This window comes from Mirounga leonina, unplaced genomic scaffold (genome assembly GCF_011800145.1).
Source record: "Mirounga leonina isolate KUSES-001 unplaced genomic scaffold, KU_Mleo_1.0 Mir_107, whole genome shotgun sequence".
Taxonomy (NCBI): Eukaryota; Metazoa; Chordata; class Mammalia; order Carnivora; family Phocidae; genus Mirounga; species Mirounga leonina.
In genome coordinates this window covers 5,318,529-5,341,070 of record NW_023270233.1, presented here as the reverse complement: position 1 = coordinate 5,341,070, position 22,542 = coordinate 5,318,529, and the positions used below count along the sequence as shown (strand labels likewise).

The following is a 22,542-nucleotide window of genomic DNA, read 5'->3' as shown; positions in this document are numbered from 1 at the left end:
ACTTGGCTCAGCCTCTCCGGCATTCAGAAATGGTAACTGGGGGGGAAAACAAAGTTTTTGCGTCTCCTTTTACCGGAGGTCACAGGACAAAGGAGGGACAGTGGTCTTAAGCTAAGCTGGTATGCAAGAGGATAGCCAGTTAGGCTGCCACCCTTCCAGACCCCCATTAGAGGGCCTTCAGTCTAGAGGTCAGGTCCAGCCTTGGAAGGGCCTGCATGCTGTCATCTGCCTGCCTGGGGCCCCAGGAGGGCTCCCCAGGAGCTTCACCCTCGGCTGTAGGTTAGAGGTGCTGGAGAGAGGCCTCGCACCCAGACACACCTGAAGGAAAGCAGCCACCCAACCTAGCCAGCCCTTGGCGCGAGGAGAGCAGCTGAGGGAGATAGAAAGGAAGGATGAAATGAAAGCTACTTACTGGGTGGCCGGGTCTTCCAGCGGGACCCTGAAATAAAGAGGGAAAGCGTGAGGTTTACGAAGGTCACGGTGTTAATACCCGAGCGTCCCACACTCTGCCCAACCAGCCGCGTGGCCTGAAGCCACTGTTCTCTAGAAGCCTCTGTTATTGTATGAACAAACTGAAGGCAGGACCTTGATCACTAAGTTTCCTTTCAGTTTTAGCATTCATTCATTCATTCATTCATTCATTTAGAAAAGCAGTTAGTGGGGGTCTCCTCCATGTCAGGCCCAGGGAAGATGCAAGGAAAAGAAAGACAAGAATGTTCCCTCCCATGTCTCTGCCCCTCATGACTCAAGGATCATCAGGGCTGTGGGTCTCACCGACACCTCCTCTCTTTGAGTCTTTCTGTCTCAGTCAGTGCGATATTCTACCACTCTTTTCCGGCCCTGTGTTGCTCCAGGAGCCTGTCTTCACTGACCACAGCATGGTCTTTCAGCCCTGTCCCCATTACCCTCCTACTCCTGCCTAGCACAATCCGGGGCACAGACTAAAGGCTCCATGTAATGGATCGGAAATCCCACTGGAAAGAGGAAGACCTTCAACAAAATGTGTATCAGGGCTAATAATTACCATCCGAGCAACATGCAGAGCGGGTGGCTCCGAAACCAAGCAAATCCTAAGAAAATCATGTCTTTCTAGTTCTGGCGCTCAGCTTCCAGATGGATCTGCTACAAGAGGGTGGCTGAGAAACAGCACAAATGGTGCCTTGGGGGCACCATGGAGCACCTTGTAAAGGGGAGGAAACACCTGGAAAGAGCTTCTGGAGCTGAGATGCAGCGCTGGCAGGGCTGGGGCACGGGGTCCAGGAGAGGTGGTGACAGAGACAGTAGGAAGGATTTAGTTATAAGCACGGGCTCTGGAGTCAGCCTGCCTGTGCTCAAATCCCAGCTCTGTCACTCCCGAGTTGGCACCTTAATGAGCTGCTTGGCCTCCCTGTATCTCAGTTTCCTCATCTTGTAAATGGGAGAACAATGACAGCTATCTCTTAGGATCACAGGAGATAATGTATGCGAAGCACAGGGGCTGGCATACAGCAAGTGCTAAATAAATGCTACCTATTACAGTTATTGGAAAAGAGCACTGGCAGGAGGTGTGTGGAGCGGGCCTCGGTTTCTCCCTGCAGAGACGTTGCTACGATGTGTTTTCTCTCCTTCCAGACGTCCTGCTCTTCCTGTGAAGCCAAGGCAGGACCAGGGTCTCGGGGTGCTCACTGGAACACAAGCCCATCTGCTGCAGGGCTGCTCAGGCAAACCCGGGCAGCACCAGGCATAAGTCATCCCCCCTCTGGGCCTTGTTCCTGAGGACACCCCGGAGGCAGTGGTGCAGTGACTCACCCACAGAGAATCAAGGTCAGGGAGTCCTTGGGGAATGCTGGGTAATGGTTCTCATGGGAACAGGACGCGTCCCCATCTCTTCACTCTGCTTGATTTTGCCCCCATGGCACTAAAAGGTAAGCTCCCGGGGTCAGGGATTTTTCTGTTCTGTTCATGAATGTTTCCAGTGCCTTGCGGAGTGCTGAGCTCATGGTCAGTCCTTCATTCCTATTTGTGGACCAAGGAACCTGAGGGCGGATGCTCAGAACCTGGGAACTCAGCCTCCTTTCCCAGGCCCCCACAAAGACAGCTCAGGCACCAAATAGCCTCCTTAATCCAGAGTTTTCGCACTGAGCCAGTACCCTCTTCCTGTCACTTCTATGTTGCTTGGTCCTGATGCCACCAGGGAGTGGGCAAGACATGGGGCAGCCACCTCCTTCACATCCCAGGGACGGGAACAGGTCTGCTGAGGGTTTCCAACCCCACACAGTGGGTCTACCCCAAATAGGGACAGAAGGGACAGATTACTACCACTCCTGTGTACCCACCATCTACTCATCCTACCTCATCTGCACACGGGAGGGACTTCCTTTGGGTCTCAGTACCAGGAAGAGCTGTGTTTCAGTCAAGCGCCAGGGGTGCTCCTACCTTCCTGCAGCCTGACTTGAACAACTCTGCTTTCCTCTTTGCTCTGGCCACCAGGAAGCTTGGAGCCCAGTCAGTGGCTCATCTTGCATAAGAGGTTGTCATGTCATTAGCTCTGGATCCTTCTGCCTCGGCTCTCCACCCTCCTCCATCGTTTCCATATCTCGTTTATAAATCACCCCAAAAATGTTTTTTTTTAGAATAAGGTGGGTAGGGGGCGCCTGGGTGGCTCAGCTGGTTAAGCAACTGCCTTCGGCTCAGGTCATGATCCTGGAGTCCCAGGATTGAGTCCCTGCATCGGGCTCCCTGCTCAGCAGGGAGTCTGCTTCTCCCTCTCCCGCTCCCCCCTCTTGTGCTCTGTCTCTAAAATAAATAAATAAAATCTTTAAAAAAAAAAAAAAGAATAAGGTGGGTAGAAATAGATGAAATAAACAAATTAATAAAAACCACAGAATAATCATTTCCTCTTTAAAATGAAAGGCTTACCAGAATCTTTGTGGATCCTCTAGGATTTAAATGAGTTAATATATTCTAACTGGGAATATATTCTAACACACACTGTGTGTGTATATATGTGTGTATATATATGTGTATATATATATATATATACATATACACATATATATACATGCATACACACATACCATTACATATATATTCCTCACAACTCCTGGAAGAGGCAGACACTATTACTAACCCCATTTTACAGATGAGGAAACCGAGGCCCAGAGAGGTAAAGCACCTTGCCCAAGCTGACATAGCTAGAAGTGGCAGAGCCAGGATTCGGATGCAGGCAGGCTGGCTCCACAGTCCATGCTTGTATGCAAACACAACAGTGCCTAACAGTAAGTGCTAGCTAGGATTTCAGCAAGGATCACCTTCAGCCAGGGTGGCAGCTGGACATCATGTACTTCCCTGTATTCCTCCGGAGAAAGAGGCCTCCCTACCTCCCTCTGCCTTCTGTTTCAGCTTCACAGTTCCCATTACGAAGTTCTCTGAAATCTACAGCAGGCGTGGCCCGCAGGTGTCAGCTCCAATGTGCAGACTCAGGTGGATTGGTAGCGACTGAGTAAAGCGTTCTGTTAAGAAGCCTCCTGATTGATTAGCAATGTCTGCCATGGGCACGAGGGGTGGGGTGGTGGTGTCCACAATTTTTCTACCATCTAAATGTTTCCTGCTGCTACTTAAATCCATCCTCCTTGGTTGTGTTCTCTAGGCAGTGGCCATCCTATGCCCTTGGGAACCTGGGTCTTCCAACTGGAGGGGCTCCTAAGAGACACTCAGGGTGGCAACAGGCACTGCCACCAGCCGCCATCTCTCTATCCCTTGCCTCCCTCAACAGCATTCTTCCTTTGCAGGAAGCAGATAGAACAGGGCTAGGAGGTGACTCCCACCCTGGCCAGCTTCCCATTTCCTCTTTGTGGTTTCAGCCAGGGAAGGGTGAAGGTGCAGGCCACGCACAGAGGCCGGGTCGGGAAACTACTTGGGCTCCTGCCCCTTACTCCTGGCTCAGGTGGTGGCCAGGCGGGCAGGGACTGAGGGAGACCCATATCCATCCCTACTGCATAACCCCCAGGGGCAGCAGCACCATCTCTGGCTGGGAACCATCTGGGGAGTGAGGCTGGCAGGTGAGGCTTCATCCCGAGCTGACACTGGCGGCTTGGCCCCGCAGCCTGGGGGTGGCGGGGGGACGGGCCGGGTGTCTGGCGGGGGGGAGCTCCCAGGAGTGGGGGAAGTGAGGACTCTTTTTGGCTTTGTCAAGAAAGAAGGGTTTTGAAAAGCAGCCCATTTCCAGCAGGTGGTCTGTTGAAGTTTCCTATGGTGGAGTTTATTTTGGAAGATTGATGACAGGAATTGAGATCTGACATCTAAAACCTGCCATGATAAATCATCCCCCTGCTTTTGGGGACTGACACGGTTTTCCTCCCTCTGTAAGCGGCGGTCGGAGAGCTGGGCAGGATGGGCGGCACGAGCTCAATGTGCCTTTTCAGGACCAGACAGGATAGTAAATAATGGTCTGACTGCAAATTGGGCCGGCTGCTCCCGAAGGGCAGACGGAGAGAGGACCGACCATGCAATGGCGGCTCTGAGCAAGGCCAGGGATAGCGCTGATCTCGGGAACCTTGACAAAGATCTGGTGTGGGGGCTCCGCCCTTTCAACGCCAATCCCCAGCTTCTCCCCGCCCCCCCCAACCCGCCCAACCCGCCAACAACCTCTGGGCCTTTTGTTGGGGTATCAAATGCTGTCCTGAAAGAAGATGTGCTCCTATTCTCCGGATTCATTACTTCAGGGAGACAGTCTCCTTGGGCTCTTCTCAGGTTCTTTGGAAGCGATTGGGCTCCCGGCCCCGCCCTGGGCCTTAGGGCGACGCCAGGGGAAGGAGCCAGACCTGCGGTCATCTGTTGTCTCACACTGTCTAGCCCACTGAAACTGATCTCTCACATCAAAATACCACCAGCACCAGCACCACCAGCAACGACCACCTGCTGATCACTTAAGTGGGCCGGAATGGAGCCCCCCACACAGCAGGGTGGACAGCAGGTCCTGGGGAGCCGTCCACGCAGAGCCACATGCTGACCTGTCTCCTGAAAGGCCAAGAGACCTTTCAGGACCAGAACTGAGTAGAGATTATCTTTCTTCTTTCTTATACCTGGAGCTTCTTTGAGTCCAGTTGCTTCCTCTGGGGACAAAGGAGCTGGGCCTAACAATGGGGCAAGCCAGCTTTTCAGATTGAAATTGGGACCCGCTGTGCCCCAGGGGCGGCCATTGTCTTGCCCTGGAGAGGTGCAGAGGTGGTTGGAAAGCGAAATGGAGGCCTCCTTCCCCGTGTCAGCATTCTGGAGTGACCCCGCAGAGTTGTGCGGAGAGTACAGGGGCTCCCCTGGAAGACGGCGAGCCCAGCTGTCAGTCCCCCCTCCCAGGGCCCGGTTACCAGCAGGGAGCGAGGCCTTTCAGATGTGCTAGCCCCGGCTGCGGCTGGTGTTACTTACAGGAGGTCCTGAAAGAGACAGAGAAAATGCCAGGGTCAGTGTCACGGCTGGAAGGAGAAGCAGACCTGCCTCAGAAGCAGCGTCCGAAAATCCTTCGGCTGAGGGCTTTCCATCTGGTCTTCGACGTTTGTATTTTCCTGGCCCACTTTCACCAAAATAATCTCTCCCCCTTTATTTCATCTCCATATTTTCATTATTGGATGAGAAATCTAGATGTCTGGGCCCCAGGCGCAGCCCAGCTGGGGCCCTAACTTCCCGCCCTGTAAAATGGGCTCCTCGGGGTCCCGCCCCAACCTGGGGACGCGGTTGCTTTGCAGAACGCAGGGCCGTGGGCACCGAGGCGACATTGCAGAACATCAACGGTGTGACAGAACCTCAAGAGATGATGGTTACTAGCTTGCTCGCTGTCCTCTCCACGCTTCCACGAAGTAGCACGGAAAACAAGCAGGAAGCAGCTGGGACGAATGACATGCTTCACTAGGTTCCCCACCTGATGTCTATCTGGCCTGTCCTGGTTTCTGTTTAGCTGTGAGTCAGGCGTTTCTACCCTCCTGGGTCTGCTGCCCACTCCCTTCGTCTCCCCGCCCTCCTGTGCCCAGGGGTCCCCTCCCTCCACGCCTCTCTCTTTTTTTCTCTTCTACTTCCTTTTTTTTTTTTTTAAGACTTTATTTATTTATTTAATTGACACAGAGAGAGAAAGAGACAGCGAGCGAGAGAGGGAGCACAAGCAGGGGGAGTGGGGGAGGGAGAAGCAGGCTCCCTGTTGAGCAGGGACCCCCTACGTGGGGCTTGATCCCAGGACCCTGGGATCATGACCTGAGCCGAAGGAAGACGCTTAACAACTGAGCCACCCAGACGCCCCTCTTCTCTTCTACTTCTGTCTACCCTGCCCCCCCAGCCCCCCAGATGCCTCAGCATTAGCCCCCTCTCATTGCCCATGACAGCCAAGAATCACAAACCCCACGTTCCAGGAAGGGGGCAGGAGGGTGGATGCAGAGTGATGGTGCAGAAGAGGGAGCCGCTGCAGGATGCTGAACTGAAGGCATTTATGCCCAACGTGAGTCATGACACCCCCTGGGCCCGTGGGATTCCCAGCTGGGCCTGGTGCGTCTGCCGGGCCCCTGGTGACCTGGCCACGTTAACACAGCTGCTACTCCGCTTGTTTTATGCTCGGCCAAGAAAGACTCCTTATGTTTCCCCTGGCCCCCGCGCATTCCCCGAGCCAGCTTCCTTCTCCCTGCCTTCATCTGCCTGCTTCTCTGTCCAGCCAGGAGGAAACAGCCTCTTTCATGCTGGCCCCTGTCAAGCCGTCACGTTAAGGAGGAACAAAATGTTTTAAATTAAGAAAATAGTAAGTCAAGTGCTCGCTGCGGCAACACATATACTAAAATTGGAAAGTAATAATAAGTCAAGAGGAGTAGTGCCTGGGTGGGGAGGGCCGGGGCAGGCCGGCTCCGTTTGCAGAACAGCCGGAGGGAGGGAGATGGCATGAGGCAGGGAGCATCTGGGACCTATTAGGCGGCGAGGCAGGGCGATGTCACCCAGAATCTGAAAATATCCCTTGAGTGCAGCTTGCCGGAGGGAAGTGTCCTCATGAGAAGCAGGCTGGTGACAAAGTTCAGTCCATGGCAAGTTTCGGATGGTTTAGCCACATGGAGAGCAGATGCCCTGCACCTTCCGGGCCTGACAGGGCCCCAGCTGCCAGTGCCGCAGGCTCTAGAGGAATCTCTGGCGACAGGGCCTTGCTTCGGCGATGGCCCAGCCTGCTGTTAGGCGCCCCTGCCGTGTGTGTGTGCTGGATGCGGCTGGGCCCCCGACCCGGGGCTCTGGCGCATAGCACAAGAGAGCTGTTTGTTGGGTCCACCCCAGAGTGGACAGAACAGAAATTCTATTGAAGATTTCAAGGGTTTTTATATCATCCTCACCACCATCGTCACTGCACATCACCTCCATGGTCCTTACTAGGTGCCCGGCATGATTCTAAGTGTTTCCCATTTGGGGGACAGTTCTATTATCCCCACTTTGCAGATGAAGACACTGAGGCACAGAAAATCTGAGCTACTGTCCCCAGACCCTTCACTACAGTGTCTCTCTCCACGCTTACCCCCAAACTGCTCACAGATCTGTCCCCTCTCCACACCTCTCCCTCGCCTGCCTGCCCAGCTTTTCAGCCTCTGGCTCCTCTCTCTAGATCCTTCCATCTCTCGGTTATAGGATCCTTGTTATGCAAGGGCATCTGGCTGTGTCAATCTCCTCCAGGCCCCCACTCCCCCACCCAGACTTTAGGAATGGGGAGAGCCCCCGTTTGTTACTTGATTCTGTACCTTAAGAAGGGAAAGAGGGATAAGGGAATTATTAAAAAAAAAAAAAAAGAAGAAGAAGAAGAAGAAGACTTTCTATCATAAACATGTTTCCCTGTCACTGATGATCCTCAAGTGTTCCCCTGGAAAATCTTCTGGCCCTTGGAAAACCTAACTGCTGCCCTGCCCCCCAACAGCCCTGGATGCCACCTCATGCTGTATTCAATGCCCAGCAGCTGGAAGGTGGCTTGTGAAATCCACCAGTGCCTTGATGTTACAGATGGGTCTCCCATGTGGCCACCTGGCCATCCTCAGTAACATGGCCACTGACTGACCTGTCCCACAGCCAGACACCGAAGGGCGGACTCACCCCAAGGTAATACCAAGTCCTCATTGTACAGAGGGGAAAACAGAGCCCAGGGAGGGTAGTGACCATGCAGTCATGGTGTGGGTGGGCATAGGGATGGGGCCAGAACCCAGGGCTCCTGACTCCCCAGCCCTGGGTCTTCCAAACAAAGTCACGCCCACACTGCCACAGCCCAAGGGAGGAGGGAGACACCTGACTCCACCACTGGGCCTGACACAGCTGGGAGAACTTCCAAGACCACCCCAGTGCCCTGGGGTGCGCAGAGCAGCCTGCAGCGAAGCTCCCAGGGCAGGGTCCACAGCAGAGGTTCTGCCTGAGACCCTCCTCCCTCTGCCTGATGTCTGTCACCTACCACCTCGGTGAGGATGCTGCTGTCCTCTCCAGGGTTTGGCTGACCTCCTTCAAGTAAACAGTGATGGTCCTCCTGAACAGACATGGAGGAATGGACTTCTAGGAAAAATCCTGGGGTATCGTTCTGGGTCATGCCTTTCTTCAACCATTTTTTGTATGTTCGTTCATTCATTCATTCAACAAACATTTGACAATTGCCTACCATGTGTCATTTGCTGTGCCGGGCTGTGCCGGCCTGTGGCTATGTAGAGATGGATAAGGCACAGTCGTTGCCCTTTGAGGAAGAAAAACTTCATTATTTAAGCACCTAATACCTACTAGGCCCCAGGCTAAGCTCTAGTGATACAGAGATGAATAACTCATTTCCTCCCCTTGAGAAGGCAACAGTTCCCTACATTAGAAAGCTGGAGAAATTCCAGAGAAGAGAACTAAAATGAACAAAAGGATATAGGGAGAAAGGTTTGCCGCAGGAGGATGCATCCATTCAATCAACAACATTTACTGAGTGCCTACTATGTGGCAAGCGTCCTGCTGAGCACGGTCATTAGAACAGCACATTTAATCCTTACAATAACTATGTGAGGTGGCCACCAGCATCCTCACATCATGCACGAGGAACCTGAGGCTTTGAGGCAAAGTGATCAACCTAAGGTGATCTCCTTGTCTTAAGTGGTGGTGTCTGGCTTTTACGTGTGTGCGGGTTTTTTGCTTGTTTTTTTTTGTTTTTTTTTAGGCTGAATTTCCGCACAGCAGAGCCTGGATTTGAACCAGGTCTCTCTTACCCAGAAGCCTGTGCTCTCGAGCTAGAGGTCACGAAAGTCATGAGGGGTGGGAGGGGATGCCTGGCCCTCAGCCTCACACCCTTCTAATGTGGGCAGGTAAGCCTCTCCCCGCTCCTCTGAGGGTTTGGCCCTGTCCAGACCCTGGATCCAGTCCTGGTCCTGGAGGGGGAAGCAGAGAGCCACAGGGTGTGCCCAGGTTCCATGTCATATGAGCCGTGATCTGACCCTGCTTGACCGCGGGGCTCCTGGCAGCTGGGGTCCGAGCCTCGACCCATGCCTCCTACTGCCTGCTGCCAGCCGCCTGTGCTGACCACCTGCCGCTTGGCTCTGCCACGTGCCGACCCACCCATTCTGCCAGGACAAATGCTTTGCATCCAGGCTCTCCTTGGAGCTGGGGTGACAGACAGAGCTGGTCATGCTGTGCCTCCTGGAGCCAGGTTTCTCAAACGAGGGCAATTCTGCACCCCAGGGGATAGTTCATTGGCAATATCTGGAGACCTTTTTTGATAATTACAACCGGGAGGCTGCTTCTGGTCTCCAGTAGGTAGAGGCCAGGGATGCCACTAAACATCCCAAGATGCACAGGCAGCTTCCTACAACAAAGAATCAGGTGGCCCCAAATGTCATCTCTGCTGAGGGTAAGAAACTCTGCCCCAGACTAATGGGACCCGTCCTGTCTGGGGGCTCCTCGTGTACCTACAATCTTGCCCATGCCCCGATATTGAGGCCCCAGCCGTCACTCAACCTTGTGGCCTGCCAACTTTGGGGATCCCATTCTTCTATAGGTTGACCTGTTCTACCTCCACTCAAGACCTTGTTAAGACAAGTAATAATTCATGTATTGAGCATTTATTCTGTGCCTGGCACTATTCAAAGACCCTTAGGTATTTTATGTCACTCAGTCCACCCAACAGCCTGGTGAAGTTGCTACTATTATTATTATTATTCCCATTCTACAGATGAAAATGCTGTGGCCCAGGAAGAGTTTAAGACATATATTCATGGTCCAGAGCTCATGCATGCCTGAGCTGTCACTCGAACCCAGATCTGCCTGACGCCACGGCGGCATGAATGCAGCGGCACCCAGCCTTCCGGGACCATGGGCTCCCTGGAGCTTGAAGTTAAGTGCATGAGAAATAAATGGAGCCACTTCTGTCTTAAGGGGTGGTAAAGGAGAGAAGCATGAGTAGCTTCAAAAACCATCGCGAGAAATCCATCAGTGACGGGCATGATGGCCTGTTAAGGGAAACTGAATGAGCTCTCAGGCAGCCTCCGTTTTTGAGGTTCACATCAAAGAGAATAAGAAGCCCTTCTCCCTTCCAGCCCCATGGCAGGAACACTGGCTTTCAAGGGAGGGCCAAGGCCGATTTCTGGGCAGCGCCCCTGGATGTGATGCTCTGGGAGCATGCCTGACCAATCCAGCTCTATGACTAACAGAACACTCAGTGAGCTTCACCACAGCCCAATTCCCATTTTACAGATGAGGACACTGAGGCTCAGAAGGGACATACTTGCCTATGGTTCATGGCTGGTAAGTGATCCTGAATCCTAGTCCAGTGCTCTTCCCAGAGCATTGGCAGAGCATTGGTGGGGGGGTGGGGGGGGTGGAAGGGGCTTTACATTTCTGAGAAAAAAATATACAACTACTCAGACAAGGGTGTGCCAAAGCCAGCTCATCCTATAGTCTTGTGAGAGCCGATTGTACGCATCTCTTTCCAACTCTGTGTTCAGTGACTTCACATTGGCAGCTGGAATTTGGCCACTGTGGGAGTAGTCACACCACAGAAATTGGCAAAAGCTACAAAGTAGCTTCCCCCACCCCCAGAGCCATCTGTTAATCATTTCCCAGTGCAGTGCAGTTTAGATCTGTCCCATGATGATGTCTCCTGGCCACAAGACATCCACAGACCTTTCCAGTGTGGCTGGTGGAGAGTAACAGGTCCTGAGAGGAGTGGGCAGCAGTTAAAATCACACATGCCACATGATCTCCTTCTGCACTCATTGCAGACATTGCTAATCAATCACAGCTAGTCTTTCCCCAACGAGCCTTGACAAGGCTTCATCATTCTTTCCAACACAGCCACTATAAATCAGCAGGAACTGGCACGTGAGATGGAACCTATTAGTCATCTTGGAACTAGAAGCACCCGGGGGCTGAGACTCGGGGAAGCCAGTAGCAGAAGCATGAGGGTCCTTTTCTGACTTATCGGGTGAGCTGAGTCTAGCCTTGGGGCACAGCGGAGATGGGGATGGAGAGGCTGGTAACCCAGAACCCCCAGATACGCCTCACACCAGGGGTAGAGACTAGCTTTCACTGCAGCGCTCTCTCCCCACCCCATCCCGCTGTCCAGAATGGCAGAGGGAGTGGGAGGCGTGAGCAGGGAAGGGAGCAGCCAGGGAGATTCCCCTCCAGTTCACTTCATCCTCCGGCCCCAGGAGGTCCCCAGGTGACCTACTGCTGCCCCATCTGGAGCCATCAGAGGGCAATTCAAGTGGCCACCTCCCTGCAGATACCACGGAGGTGGTCTTCATCCCTGGAGGGGCCTCAGGCTGGCTCCAGGGGTTTCTGGAGCATTCTGCCCTTGGAAACCCTTCCCTTCAATCTGGAGACTGTCCCCTTTCATGTCCTGGTTTCCCATCTTCTTTGGTGAGTGCCTGGGGACAGGCAGAGGGTGGCGGGATGAGGGTAGGCTCCATGCCTTGCCTGGCACTTGGGGACCCAGAGGGTATGCCTGGATCTCACACTCTCTCGGTTGCCTCCCCAGCACTTGTTCTCCCTGCCTCCTTCCTAATGTGACCCCGAGTTTCCTCGGGTCTCCACCATTCTCCACACGGCCCCAGGTCCTCAGAGGAGCCCAGCCCAGGCCCAGCTAGGAAGCGGTGAGGGTTGAGTGCCCAGGGCCAGGACCCTCATGAAGATGGCTCTGGTGGAGTCAGTTTGAGCAGGCCAAGCGGGGAAGCCCACAGCTGAGGACACCAAGGGATGGGAGATCTGTTCACCAGGGAAGCACTGCAGTTCCCTCCACTGCAGACCCCCACAGGCCCTGTCCCTGGGGGAGGCAGCCCCCAGGCCCCGGGAAGTGGCTGAAGGGCTGCTGGGAGGGCTCTTATAGGCGGGGAGGAGAAGGAGCGTGGGGACCTGGCCGTGGGGGTCCTGCCCAGGGGACAGAGGGCCATGCCCAGCCCCAGGCAGGATGGACAACAGTTCAGATCACAGATGGCCACCGGCCACCCCTGTGTCCCCTCAGCTGCAGCCCTGGGAGCAGGGCGCCTGGAAGGCTAAGTGGTGGGCAGGAAGTGGCTGAGTTAACCCTACCTAGTCTGCCCGCCCTCAGCGGAGGCCGGGGCTTGAGGGCAGCGCTGGGCGCAGGATTAGGATGGTGAAGAAGTGTGTCCTGGCACACTTGACCTGCGTCCCCACCATGCTCACTGCACACATGTTTCTTATCACAAACATCCGCTCAACGCCGGCCGTGTGGGCAGCTGTGCTGGATGGGGTGAAATCACACGCTACCGCTGTTCTTGGGGCGCTTCTTCTCCAGCTCAGGAGATGCCGCCCCAACTCCAAGTGACAACCCCCCCGCCCCCAACACCCCATCCCTGAGCCTGAGCTTCGGGCCAGCTTCTCCCTCCAGCAGAGCTCACGTGCTGGTCGCCCCACTTACGGCCGCCCGCAGACCTCCCAGACCCTCGAGTCAGCCCCGGGCCCCGCCGCGGCCCCCCGGGTTCAGCTCCAGACCCTGAGTGCCATCTGGGCCAGGTGTGCTGTGGGTCTTGCTGTCCCCTCCCCCTCAGGGCCTTTAGCCACCTGGGTGCCCACTCCCCAGAGAGCTCCTGCCTGGGGTGCTCTGCGGCTAGATTTTGCCTTCTTGAGCCTCTGGTTTCACCTTTCCTCATTTGATCCATGAAAAAAACCCCTGAAAGGTGGGAACATTTATGGGGGGCGAGCCATGATACAGTGGGGGACTTGCTGCCCACAGCCTCTTGGGGAGAGCCCAGCCAGCGAGCCTCTGCTCTGGCTCCAGCCATCTGGGCGGCTCCTGGCCTGCAGACCCGTGCTCACCGCCGGAGACGGGGCCGTAGGGGCAGGCGGGGGCCGTAGGGGCAGGCGGTCCTCACGAGACCCTGCACTGCCGCTCCAGCCTGGAGCCGGGCTTTACTTTCTTCCCTGGGCTGTCACATCGGTCCCTGCAGGAGGACCACACCTCTGACCCTGGTCCTTCTTCCTGACACCGGATCTGGCTGCCCATATCCGATGTTCCCATGGAAGGCCCTGCTTGGGGCAGCTCACGCGTCACCACCCTGTGGGCAGGGTCCCACTGGGCAACTGCTGGAAGGAGAGAAGGGAGGGCGGCCAGCCAAGGGTCGAGGCCCTGATCAGACCCACACAGGACGTTATCCCTCAGAAGCCCCGGCCAGGCCATAGGCTTTGTAGTCTTATCTTTAGACACAAACCTCTACCTCCTGGGGAAGGGCTTTTTAATTTTCAAGTCACATTTATTGATGACCCAGTAGGGGCTGGCCTCCTGAATCTTCTGTCTCAGCTTTGTTGTCAACACTAATAGGTCCTGAGTACTCACCAACCTCCAACAGGAGCCAGACGTGTTACACGTCGTCTCATTGACTCCAGTCCTACAAGTAACACTCCTACTATCCACACCTAACAGATAAGGGAGCTGAGGCACAAAGGTCAAGTTACAGGCCCACAGTCAGACAGGGGCACCCGAGCATATCCGTAGCCCCAGAGCTATGCAGATCCTCACCAAAGAGCCCTAACAACCCTGGCAGGCAGGTTCGGTACAGATGGGGCTCTTGAGGCACAGAGAAGTTACATAATTTATCCAAGGTCACACAGCTGGTAAGTGGCTGAGCTGACATCCGGAACTAGCTACACCCTGAAGCTTTTCTCTTTAACCACTGCGTGTATTGCTTCAACCGTGGAAGCAAGTAAGAGTCAATAAAACTTAGATGATGGGGCGAGAGGGTCAGACTGTGGAGAAAGAAAATCCGCAGTATGCCCTTTCTAGTCCCCCTGAGGATGGCGCGACCTCATCCACGGGCTTACTTCAGACCCCTGTCATCTCTTTCTTAAAGCCAGTGCCCTGAGCGCTCCGACTGCGGATGGCTGCCAACCCCACGCAGACATTGCGCATCTGAGCGGGAACCCCAGCCAGCCACCCGTACACATGGTCTCGGGCTTTCATTGTTCCCTCCTTTACAGAGAAGTAACGGAATAGACTTGACGTGACTTGACAACTTGGGTCTTTTGCTTATCAAACCGGGCCCCCGCCCAGAACGGTGGGTAAGAGCATCAGTTTGGGAGACAAACAGCCACTGGTTCAAATCCCAGTTTTGCTGCTTGCGAGCTGTGTGACCTTGAGCCAGTTGCTTCACTTCTCTAGGCCCAGTGTCCTCTCCCGTAAAATGGGGTAACAATAGTATCAACCTCATTGGATTTCAAGGAGTAAATGCGAGAATGCAGGTAAGGGGTTTTAGCACGGGTCCTGGCTTAGAGGAAGCACGCAGGAGACGGGAGCTCTGACACTTCTCCTGGTTCTGAATAATGATGTCCTCTCCCAGGAGGGTCTGCTACCTTCCTCTGTGTTCTAACCGGAAGGACGGCTAACAGCTCTCTCCACGCGCCAAGCATCGTTCTTCGTGTTTTAGGGATATTACCACATTCAACCCTTCCCGAGCCTTACACGGCGGCCACCTCTACCACTCTCATTCCACAGACAAGAGGACAGAGGCACGGCGAGGTGGTACGTCCCTGCTTGGGGTCACAGGCTGACTCTGGGGCCCCCGCTGTTAGTCCGTCTGCTGCACTGCCTCTCAGATGAGCCCCCGAAACCCTGGAAACCAGGGAGAACAAACAGACAGGGGTCAGAGCAAGCAGAGATCAGCAGAGCAGGATGGGGCTTGGTGATCATTTGACTAAAATAGTACAGATTAAAGTCGCCAGCTTTGAACCAGTGGGACAAATTATGCATTTCTTGCTTCCTTGGGCCCCTCACCCTTCCCCGTTGGGGTCCTGAGTGAGGAAGTCTGGGGGGTAGGTCTTGCTGGTGGAGGTTACAGGCCCAACTCTAGATTCGGGCCAGGGCTGCTGGCATTGTTCTCTGGCAGCCAGCTTCCCCCACAGCCTCCGGCTCGGAGCAGAAGGGCCGAGCTGCCTGAGCACAGATGAGGGCAGGGGGCCAGGGCTGGGGAGAAGTTCTCCATCAAGTCACCCGCCTGTGTAGTCGGGGTGGAGATCCATCAAGGATGGGGCACCCATCAAGCTCTGCTGGGTCTGATCCCCGATTCTATTTCGATATGGATCTGGAGTCCCACTTGAACTTGTCACCTTTGACCGAATCTCCGAGAAGCAGCGAGGTCCTCCGTGTGACCTGGAGATAGCTCTCAAGGAGAGTTCCCACCCCAGCCCTCCCCTTAGGTCCTTCCCAGGAAGTGAGCGGCTGAGGAAGTCGGCAGTTGAGCAAACAGTGCTCCCCTCCCACATCTAAAATGCACAAAATGTTCTCCAGCAAAGGTCGCATCATTAAGTACGGCCGCTGCACACCACCTCTTCCAAGCTGTTGGCCTTGATTTACCACGACCCCATGGTACCATGCTCAATTCTCTCCCAAGCCCTCCAAATATTCAGTTAGTTGTCGTTCTCATTTCTATGTACAGATGCTAATTCCTTGTCTTGTTTTCCTTGTCTTGTCTTTTCTGTTAGAATGTAAGTTTTCTGATGGGTGCGCTCATTCACTTTTTAGTCACTAGTCCAAGAGGAGCTGAGGGAGACCAGAGGCTGCAAACCCCAGGGCCCTCAAGGAGCCAGATAAGTAACAAATGAATGGAGCAGACCAGGCGTGCTGCAATAGGGCAGGACAGATACTGGGGCCAAGTGCTAGGGGCTAGCCTGTGTGCCTACAACGGAGTTACCACTCGTTGGCTCCGACCAAATACTGCCAGGATGGGAGGCAGTCTCACTATTATTGGATCTTGAAAATATTCAAGAAAAATGGGATGTTTTACGCAAAATCTTCTGGTTTCTAAATATAGATATAAACTGAAGAAAATCTAAAAAACTACTCTGCAAGACAAAAAAGAAGCTGCATTTGGGCCGCAAGTTGCTGATTCGCAATACACAGTCTCTGGGGGCCTTCCAGGCCTGATGTATTCCAATTCCACAGCCCGGAGCTGCCGGCCCAGAATGTGTGCTCGGTTAATCCTTGCCGAATTCGTGAATGGGTATGTGGGCAGGTCCCCTGGCTAGCACCCGAACTAAGGATCTAGGAAGGAACGATGTCGTCACAGCATTTGGAAACTGACTTGTGTTGGAGTGTGAGCTTTACCCCAGTGTGGAATTGTTTGGTTATGCCACCTTCGAGAGTGCTTACATCTCTCCCCCTTTGCCTCCGTCCTTCCACGAGGCATGGAAGCCCCGAGCCGAAGCCTAGCAATGACCAAGGCCCAAACCTCAGGATGTCAGGTGAGGAAGAAAGCAGGGCTTTACTCAGGCCTGGAGGGGAAGCAGGGTTACATGGAGCCGTGACTGGGAAAAATTAATAATCAGTGAGGTACTTAACTGCCCCTGGCTATCTATTTTTCTTAAATCTTACTTTAATTTGCATACAGTTAAAAATATATACCATGATTAGTAATTAGTAAATGTTAACGCTTGGTCATAGTACAGAATGTTTTCATTTATAATGGCATAATCAAGTGAAAAATTTGCTTGTCTGTCTTTCAATTAGTTATATCTCAAGCAGCTGTGTTCTTTGCCCACAAGGCCGTGGTGAAGGCGTGCATGTGTGGCTATGGGCCAGGAAGCTAGAAAGAAATACGTGGGCGATAGCCTGGAGCCCCTGCGTGGGCCTTCTGTCACACCACCTGCCTCAACACCACCACACACGCCTGAGCCCCAGGATGGCCACGAAAACACCTACTGCGTGCCAGACAGCAGACTGCATGCTTTCTAGTCACGACTTCTAATTTTCATAACACAACTTTTCTGCAAATATGTTCACTTCCAGGTGGAAATAGGACGGTTCAATAAAGTTAAATTGATTGTCTAAGACCAAATAGCTAATAAATGATGGGGCCAGGATTCTCACCGGGGTCTGTCAGACTGCAAAGCCCACCCTCTTTCCACACCAGTGCACTGCCGGGAGCACTGGGCGCTTCCACTCTTCCTTCCACAGGACAAAGGGGTACAGCATCCACCATTCTCCAGGGAACCACTGGCAGGGCTGAGATGAAACCCAGATGTCAGAGCCCTATTTTTAGTACCAGACGACTCTGGGAGAGCAAATACGTGAGACACGTATCCCTACCCTCCAGCCCGGGCCCATGGCAGACATAACTAGTCGATTTCAGCACGGCTTCTTATACTTTTGGCAGCCACAACCAATCCACTGGAGCTGGCATCTGTGAGGAAACATAGTTGCCTTCCTTGGCCAGGGTCTCAGCTGCAGCTGCAAGTGAAAGAACTTTCATAACAGAGGATGTAGAGGCTCCAGCCAGAGATAGAAACTGCTATCTTAGACACGTGACAGGAGAAGGGACAGGAGGGAAAGGAGAGGATGAGGTGAGGCCCCGTAGGCTGTGCGCCAGGCCAGACAGGCTGGGGGTGGGGCTGGCACGGGACCTTGAGAGTACGTGTGGGAGCTGTGGGGTGTTGGGGGTGAAGGAGGATCCAAGAACTGGAGACATCTGAGCTGAGAAGAGTGAAAACACTTTGGATCTTACATTTGGCTTTGCTTTCTAAAAAAAAGGTTTGTTTTTCTGACATTTATTTATTGTTAAAACAGCTCTTTAAGAACATTAAAGGACATTTTGTGAAAGAAAAGCATCGTCGCTCACCCCCCAGCCCCCTTTCTCCCACAACTGTTTCCAGTTTCTCTCCTGGAAACATCTGATCCTCCTCCACACGCAGCCCTACATTTGCAGGGTGGGAAGGAGCACGCACGTAACGTGGCACACTGCCTCTTTCCCTTAACGTGACAAGGTAAACATATTCCCACATCGTGCAGCCTTCCAAATACCATTTTTCAAAGGGCTGCACAATAGAACATGATTTACCTAGATTTGTTGGCTGCTAGATCTGGAAGTTTCTATGTTTTTTCCTATTTTATGCTACAATAAATACCTTTGTGCCTTTAGCACATTTGATAAATTATTTTCTTAGGCTAAGGTAGTGGAATTGTTGGGTCAACACAGAAACTTGTATGAACACCGTCGTTATGACTTTTTTTTTTTTTGCACTTGCTGTTGACCTCGCACGTAAAAACTCCTGGGAGTTTTCTTTTTTTTTTTTTAAAGATTTTATTTATTTATTTGAGAGAGACAATGAGATAGAAAGAGCATGAGAGGGGATAGGGTCAGAGGGAGAAGCAGACTCCCCACCGAGCAGGGAGCCCGATGCGGGACTCGATCCCAGGACTCCAGGATCATGACCTGAGCCGAAGGCAGTTGCTTAACCAACTGAGCCACCCAGGTGCCCCTCCTGGGAGTTTTCAGAGCACTGTACTTCGAGCTTGGAGGTCAGGAAGCTTACTCCAGGTCACCCAGCAGAAAAGAGGCTCTGTTGGAACTAACACGTGTCCCTCAGTCTCCTTATCCAAAACTCCTGCACCCCTCTAAGCCCCATGTGTAGTGACGGGGGTGGGGGGGTCTGTTCAGGGGGAGGGGGTGCTGTGCAGACCCTACAGGAAATGGGGACAGAACCACAGCATCAAGAGGAGGGTGAAGTCTCTCTCAATTGTGCCCACCAGCATCCCCTCCTTGTGGAATGTCCCTTCCCCACAGGAGGCCCTGTCTGGCTTTTTAAATATGAGAAGATGCCATTTGGGCGGGGGTGGGTGGGGTGGGCAGGTCCCCCAGGACACCAGGTTGTGTTACTAGGTGCTGATTCCCATGAAGGAGCTCACAGCAGAGAAGCCTCTCCCCACTGCGGCTCTGCACAGAGCCCCTCCACCCCACCTTCCTGCAGCTGGACAGCCCCAGGCTTGGGCTTTGGCGGGGAGGGCAGGAGAGTGTGAGAGCTCTCTGCAGAGGAAAAAGCTGGGTGGTCTCCAAAGTTCTGGTCCTTTTCTGCCCGAGGCACCAGGAAAGTACAATAAACACAGACTGAGCAACCTCTGCCCCAGTCCAACCCCTGCCTCATCCCCAGCCCAGCCCCTGCCCCTGCCTCAGCCCCAGCCCAGCCCCTGCCCCTGCCCCAGCCCCAGCCCAGCCTCTGTCTCTGCCCCAGCCCCAGCCCAGCCTCTGTCTCTGCCTCAGCCCCAGCCCAGCCTCTGTCTCTGCCCCAGCCCTGCCTCTGCCCTAGTCTCAACTTCGCCCTTATTTCTGCCCCAGCCCTGCCTCTACCCCTGCCTCTCTGCCCCAGCCCTGCCTCTGCCCCTGCCTCTCTGCCCCAGCCCCAACCCCAGCCCAGCCTTAGCCAGTGAGAGTCCACCTTGGCTGAGAGCACATTTCACTGCCCAGGAGAAAGATCTGTCCGTTTGGCCCAGCCAAGCCCACTACTCTCCCCAGTCAGTCCACTGGAGTCTCCTAGGATTGAATGGGTGAGACTCTAGGTCATACTCAGTGCCACCCTGGACCTCACCCCCAGCTCACTGTTCCAGCCTGGCGTTCTACGGAGCTGCAGAGCCGGTGCCCACACCCAGGGCCAGGGCCTTCCTGGGGCCATATGGGCCAGCCTCCTCACCCAGCAGAGTCCTAGCCAGCCCAGGGTCAACAGTTACTTCTGGAGGCCTCGCCCTTGATGTCTGACACTGTCCAAAGTTGCCGCTGCGGTTACAGAGCTGAAAAAGAGAGTGAGTCCTGGCATGTGACGCTAGGCAAGTCAACCTCTGAGCCTTAGTGTCCTCATCTGTAAAATGGGCACGAAGCAGCACCTACCTCATGGGGGCGTGGTGAGAATTCTATGGGACAATGTATGTGAGGTGTTCAAACTCGTAGCCAACACGCAGTACGTCCATGTACATTATTACGTTTTACATTGTTACTATTCTTTCTAGTTGCAAGCAACAAACATTAAACAGAAATAATTAAGTGAGAAAATTCAGGCATTGGTAACTGCTATGAAGAAGTATATGGTAATGCACTGGATGGGCCTGGGACTGGGGAAAAAGCTTTAGCCTCAGTGGTAGAGAAAAGCTTTTCTGAGGAAGTTATTGGAATTGAAACTTAACAAATGAGAAGGAGCCAGTGTGCGAGGATCCAAGGGCTAATCATTCCACACAAACTATGACAAGTGTAAAGGCCCTGAGGTAGGAACGATCCTGGGTCTCTGGGAAATAGAGAAAAAGGCCTAAGTGGCTGGAACTGTGATGTCTCATATGGTAGCCAGAAGCTACCTGGGGCCATTTATGTTAAAATTAAATAAAATTAGAATTCAGTTCCTCAGTCTCACTAACCCCACTTCAAGTATTGAATAGCCACATGTGACTAACAGTTACTCTATCAGACAGCACAGGTATAAAATATTTTCATCATTGTAGAAAGTTCCATTAAGCAGCTCTGCCTTAGAGCTTTGGGAGAAAAGAAGAGATTGACATGAGATTTGGCAGGAAGGCCACGCAGGGACCAGACTTCAGAGGATCTTGGAGGCCAGACTGAGGAGCTTGGTCTCGTCCCCAGTGCACTGGGAGACCTTTGGGGTGTCCAGACTTTGGCTTAGGGGTAGAGGTGGAGCTCCCTCTGATTCTCCCACTTGTCTGAGCCAGAGGAATCCTCAAAAGTCAGAGCCGAAGGGGAACAGATGTGTTCACCGAGTCTGATAAACCTCCCAGTTCTGAAGAGTAAACAAGAATGCCATAGAAACTTCCAGGGACCCGGCACTTGCCCAAGGGATGCGCGGCTCCCCGTTGTGAAGGCCGAGGTGGAGCGTCTGGTCCAGGCTATGTCCTGGCGCCAGTACAAAGGCCCCAGGGGTGGGTGCCGTGCCCCCCGGCTCCCCTTCAGAGGGTGAAGGACAGTCCCCCAGACGCTGAAAGCAGTGCCGTTGTCCTTTGTCTTCAGGAACTGTCTTGGCTGAAGAGCACCACCTTGTCTAAGCCGCCCCAGCGCCTCGGCTCACAGAACAGCCTGTCTGGGGATGCCTGGGTGGCTCAGTCGTTAAGCGTCTGCCTTCGGCTCAGGTCATGATCCTAGGGTCCTGGGATCGAGCCCCACATCGGGCTCCCCGCTCAGCGGGAAGCCTGCTTCTCCCTCTCCCACTCCCCCTGCTTGTGTTCCCTCTCTCGCTGTGCCTCTCTCTGTCAAATAAATAAATAAAATCTTTAAAAAAAAAAAAGAACAGCCTGTCTGTTAGCGCACGGGTGGGAGACAGCCGAGGAACCGGACAGCACGGCAACGTCCAGCACAGCCCTGAGCAGAGGCGGCGTCCTCCTCCAAGCGGGGATGGCCACCGAGAAGTCCCCACAGGGCCCTGTGTTGAGAAATCCTATCTGCCGAGCTCCCCCAGCCATGCAGTTTACACACGTGGGCCCATGTGCCCTCCCCAGGCCTCTCCCTAGGCCTCCAAGAGCGGTGTTGTAATCTGCATCCTGCCGGAAGCAAGGCCCAGGCTTTCGAGAGCCCATGATGAGCCCCATTTCCCCCAGGTCCCAGAGGCCAGAGCTGGGATTTGAACTCCCATCTTAGAGATTCCAGAATCCACTCATTTTGCCTGCCTTGCACCGGACAGCCGAGACTTCCAGAGTTCCACACCCAAGGGTTCGTGCATCGAAGGACGACTCCATGTTAAGGAACACGGACACTTGGATCTCATCTCATCTGTGCTGGAGCCAAGAACCAAAGTGACACCCTCTCCCTCCACCCCCTGCTCACGGAGTGGGTTTGATGGTGTGGCCACAGCTACTGTCTGTCATCTGTCATGGTCTCTACTTTTCCAGGCTCTACAATCACGGCTTTGATGTGCTAACAGCCCCTAATGGAGACAGTGGCTAATAAATCATTCAGTGGAGCCCAGGATGGTCAACCCCGGCTGCTCTCCTGACCTCTGACCTCACTCAGGAGCTGGCTGTGGGACGGGTGCATATCCCAGGCTTGGGGGCAGGACAATTCAGGGAAGCTGCAATCCGCTAGGCAGCCCACAGTGGGCAAGGCCTGGAAGGAGGCCAGGAACATTGTGACTTCAGCAGATGGGAAAAAACACCCATAAAAGAGTCACTTGGGGATGACAGCGGCGACCTGCCCTGGGGACAAGATGAGGCAGCCTGGGAAGATGTCAGGAGATACTCTCCTTGTTGCCAGCCCCTGAACATGACACAAGACAATACAAGGCTACACAAGGCTTCTGAGAAACCAGTTCCCCTATGCGACTAGGGCCAGAAAGTCCTCC

The 22,542-nt window shown here is 53.8% G+C and overlaps 1 protein-coding gene across 1 annotated transcript in view; it reads right to left on the bottom strand.

Annotated features, from left to right (window-relative positions):
* The window catches only part of LOC118018987 (collagen alpha-1(XIII) chain-like), a 143,521-nt gene that overhangs the window by 78,223 nt on the left and 42,756 nt on the right, over positions 1-22,542 (bottom strand). Inside the window, exons 3-4 of the mRNA XM_035017745.1 lie at positions 19,000-19,007; positions 413-439 (exon numbers count right to left, since the gene is read on the bottom strand). Coding sequence (XP_034873636.1) covers positions 413-439; positions 19,000-19,007 — 35 coding nt within the window. The remainder of the gene's footprint in view (positions 1-412; positions 440-18,999; positions 19,008-22,542) is intronic.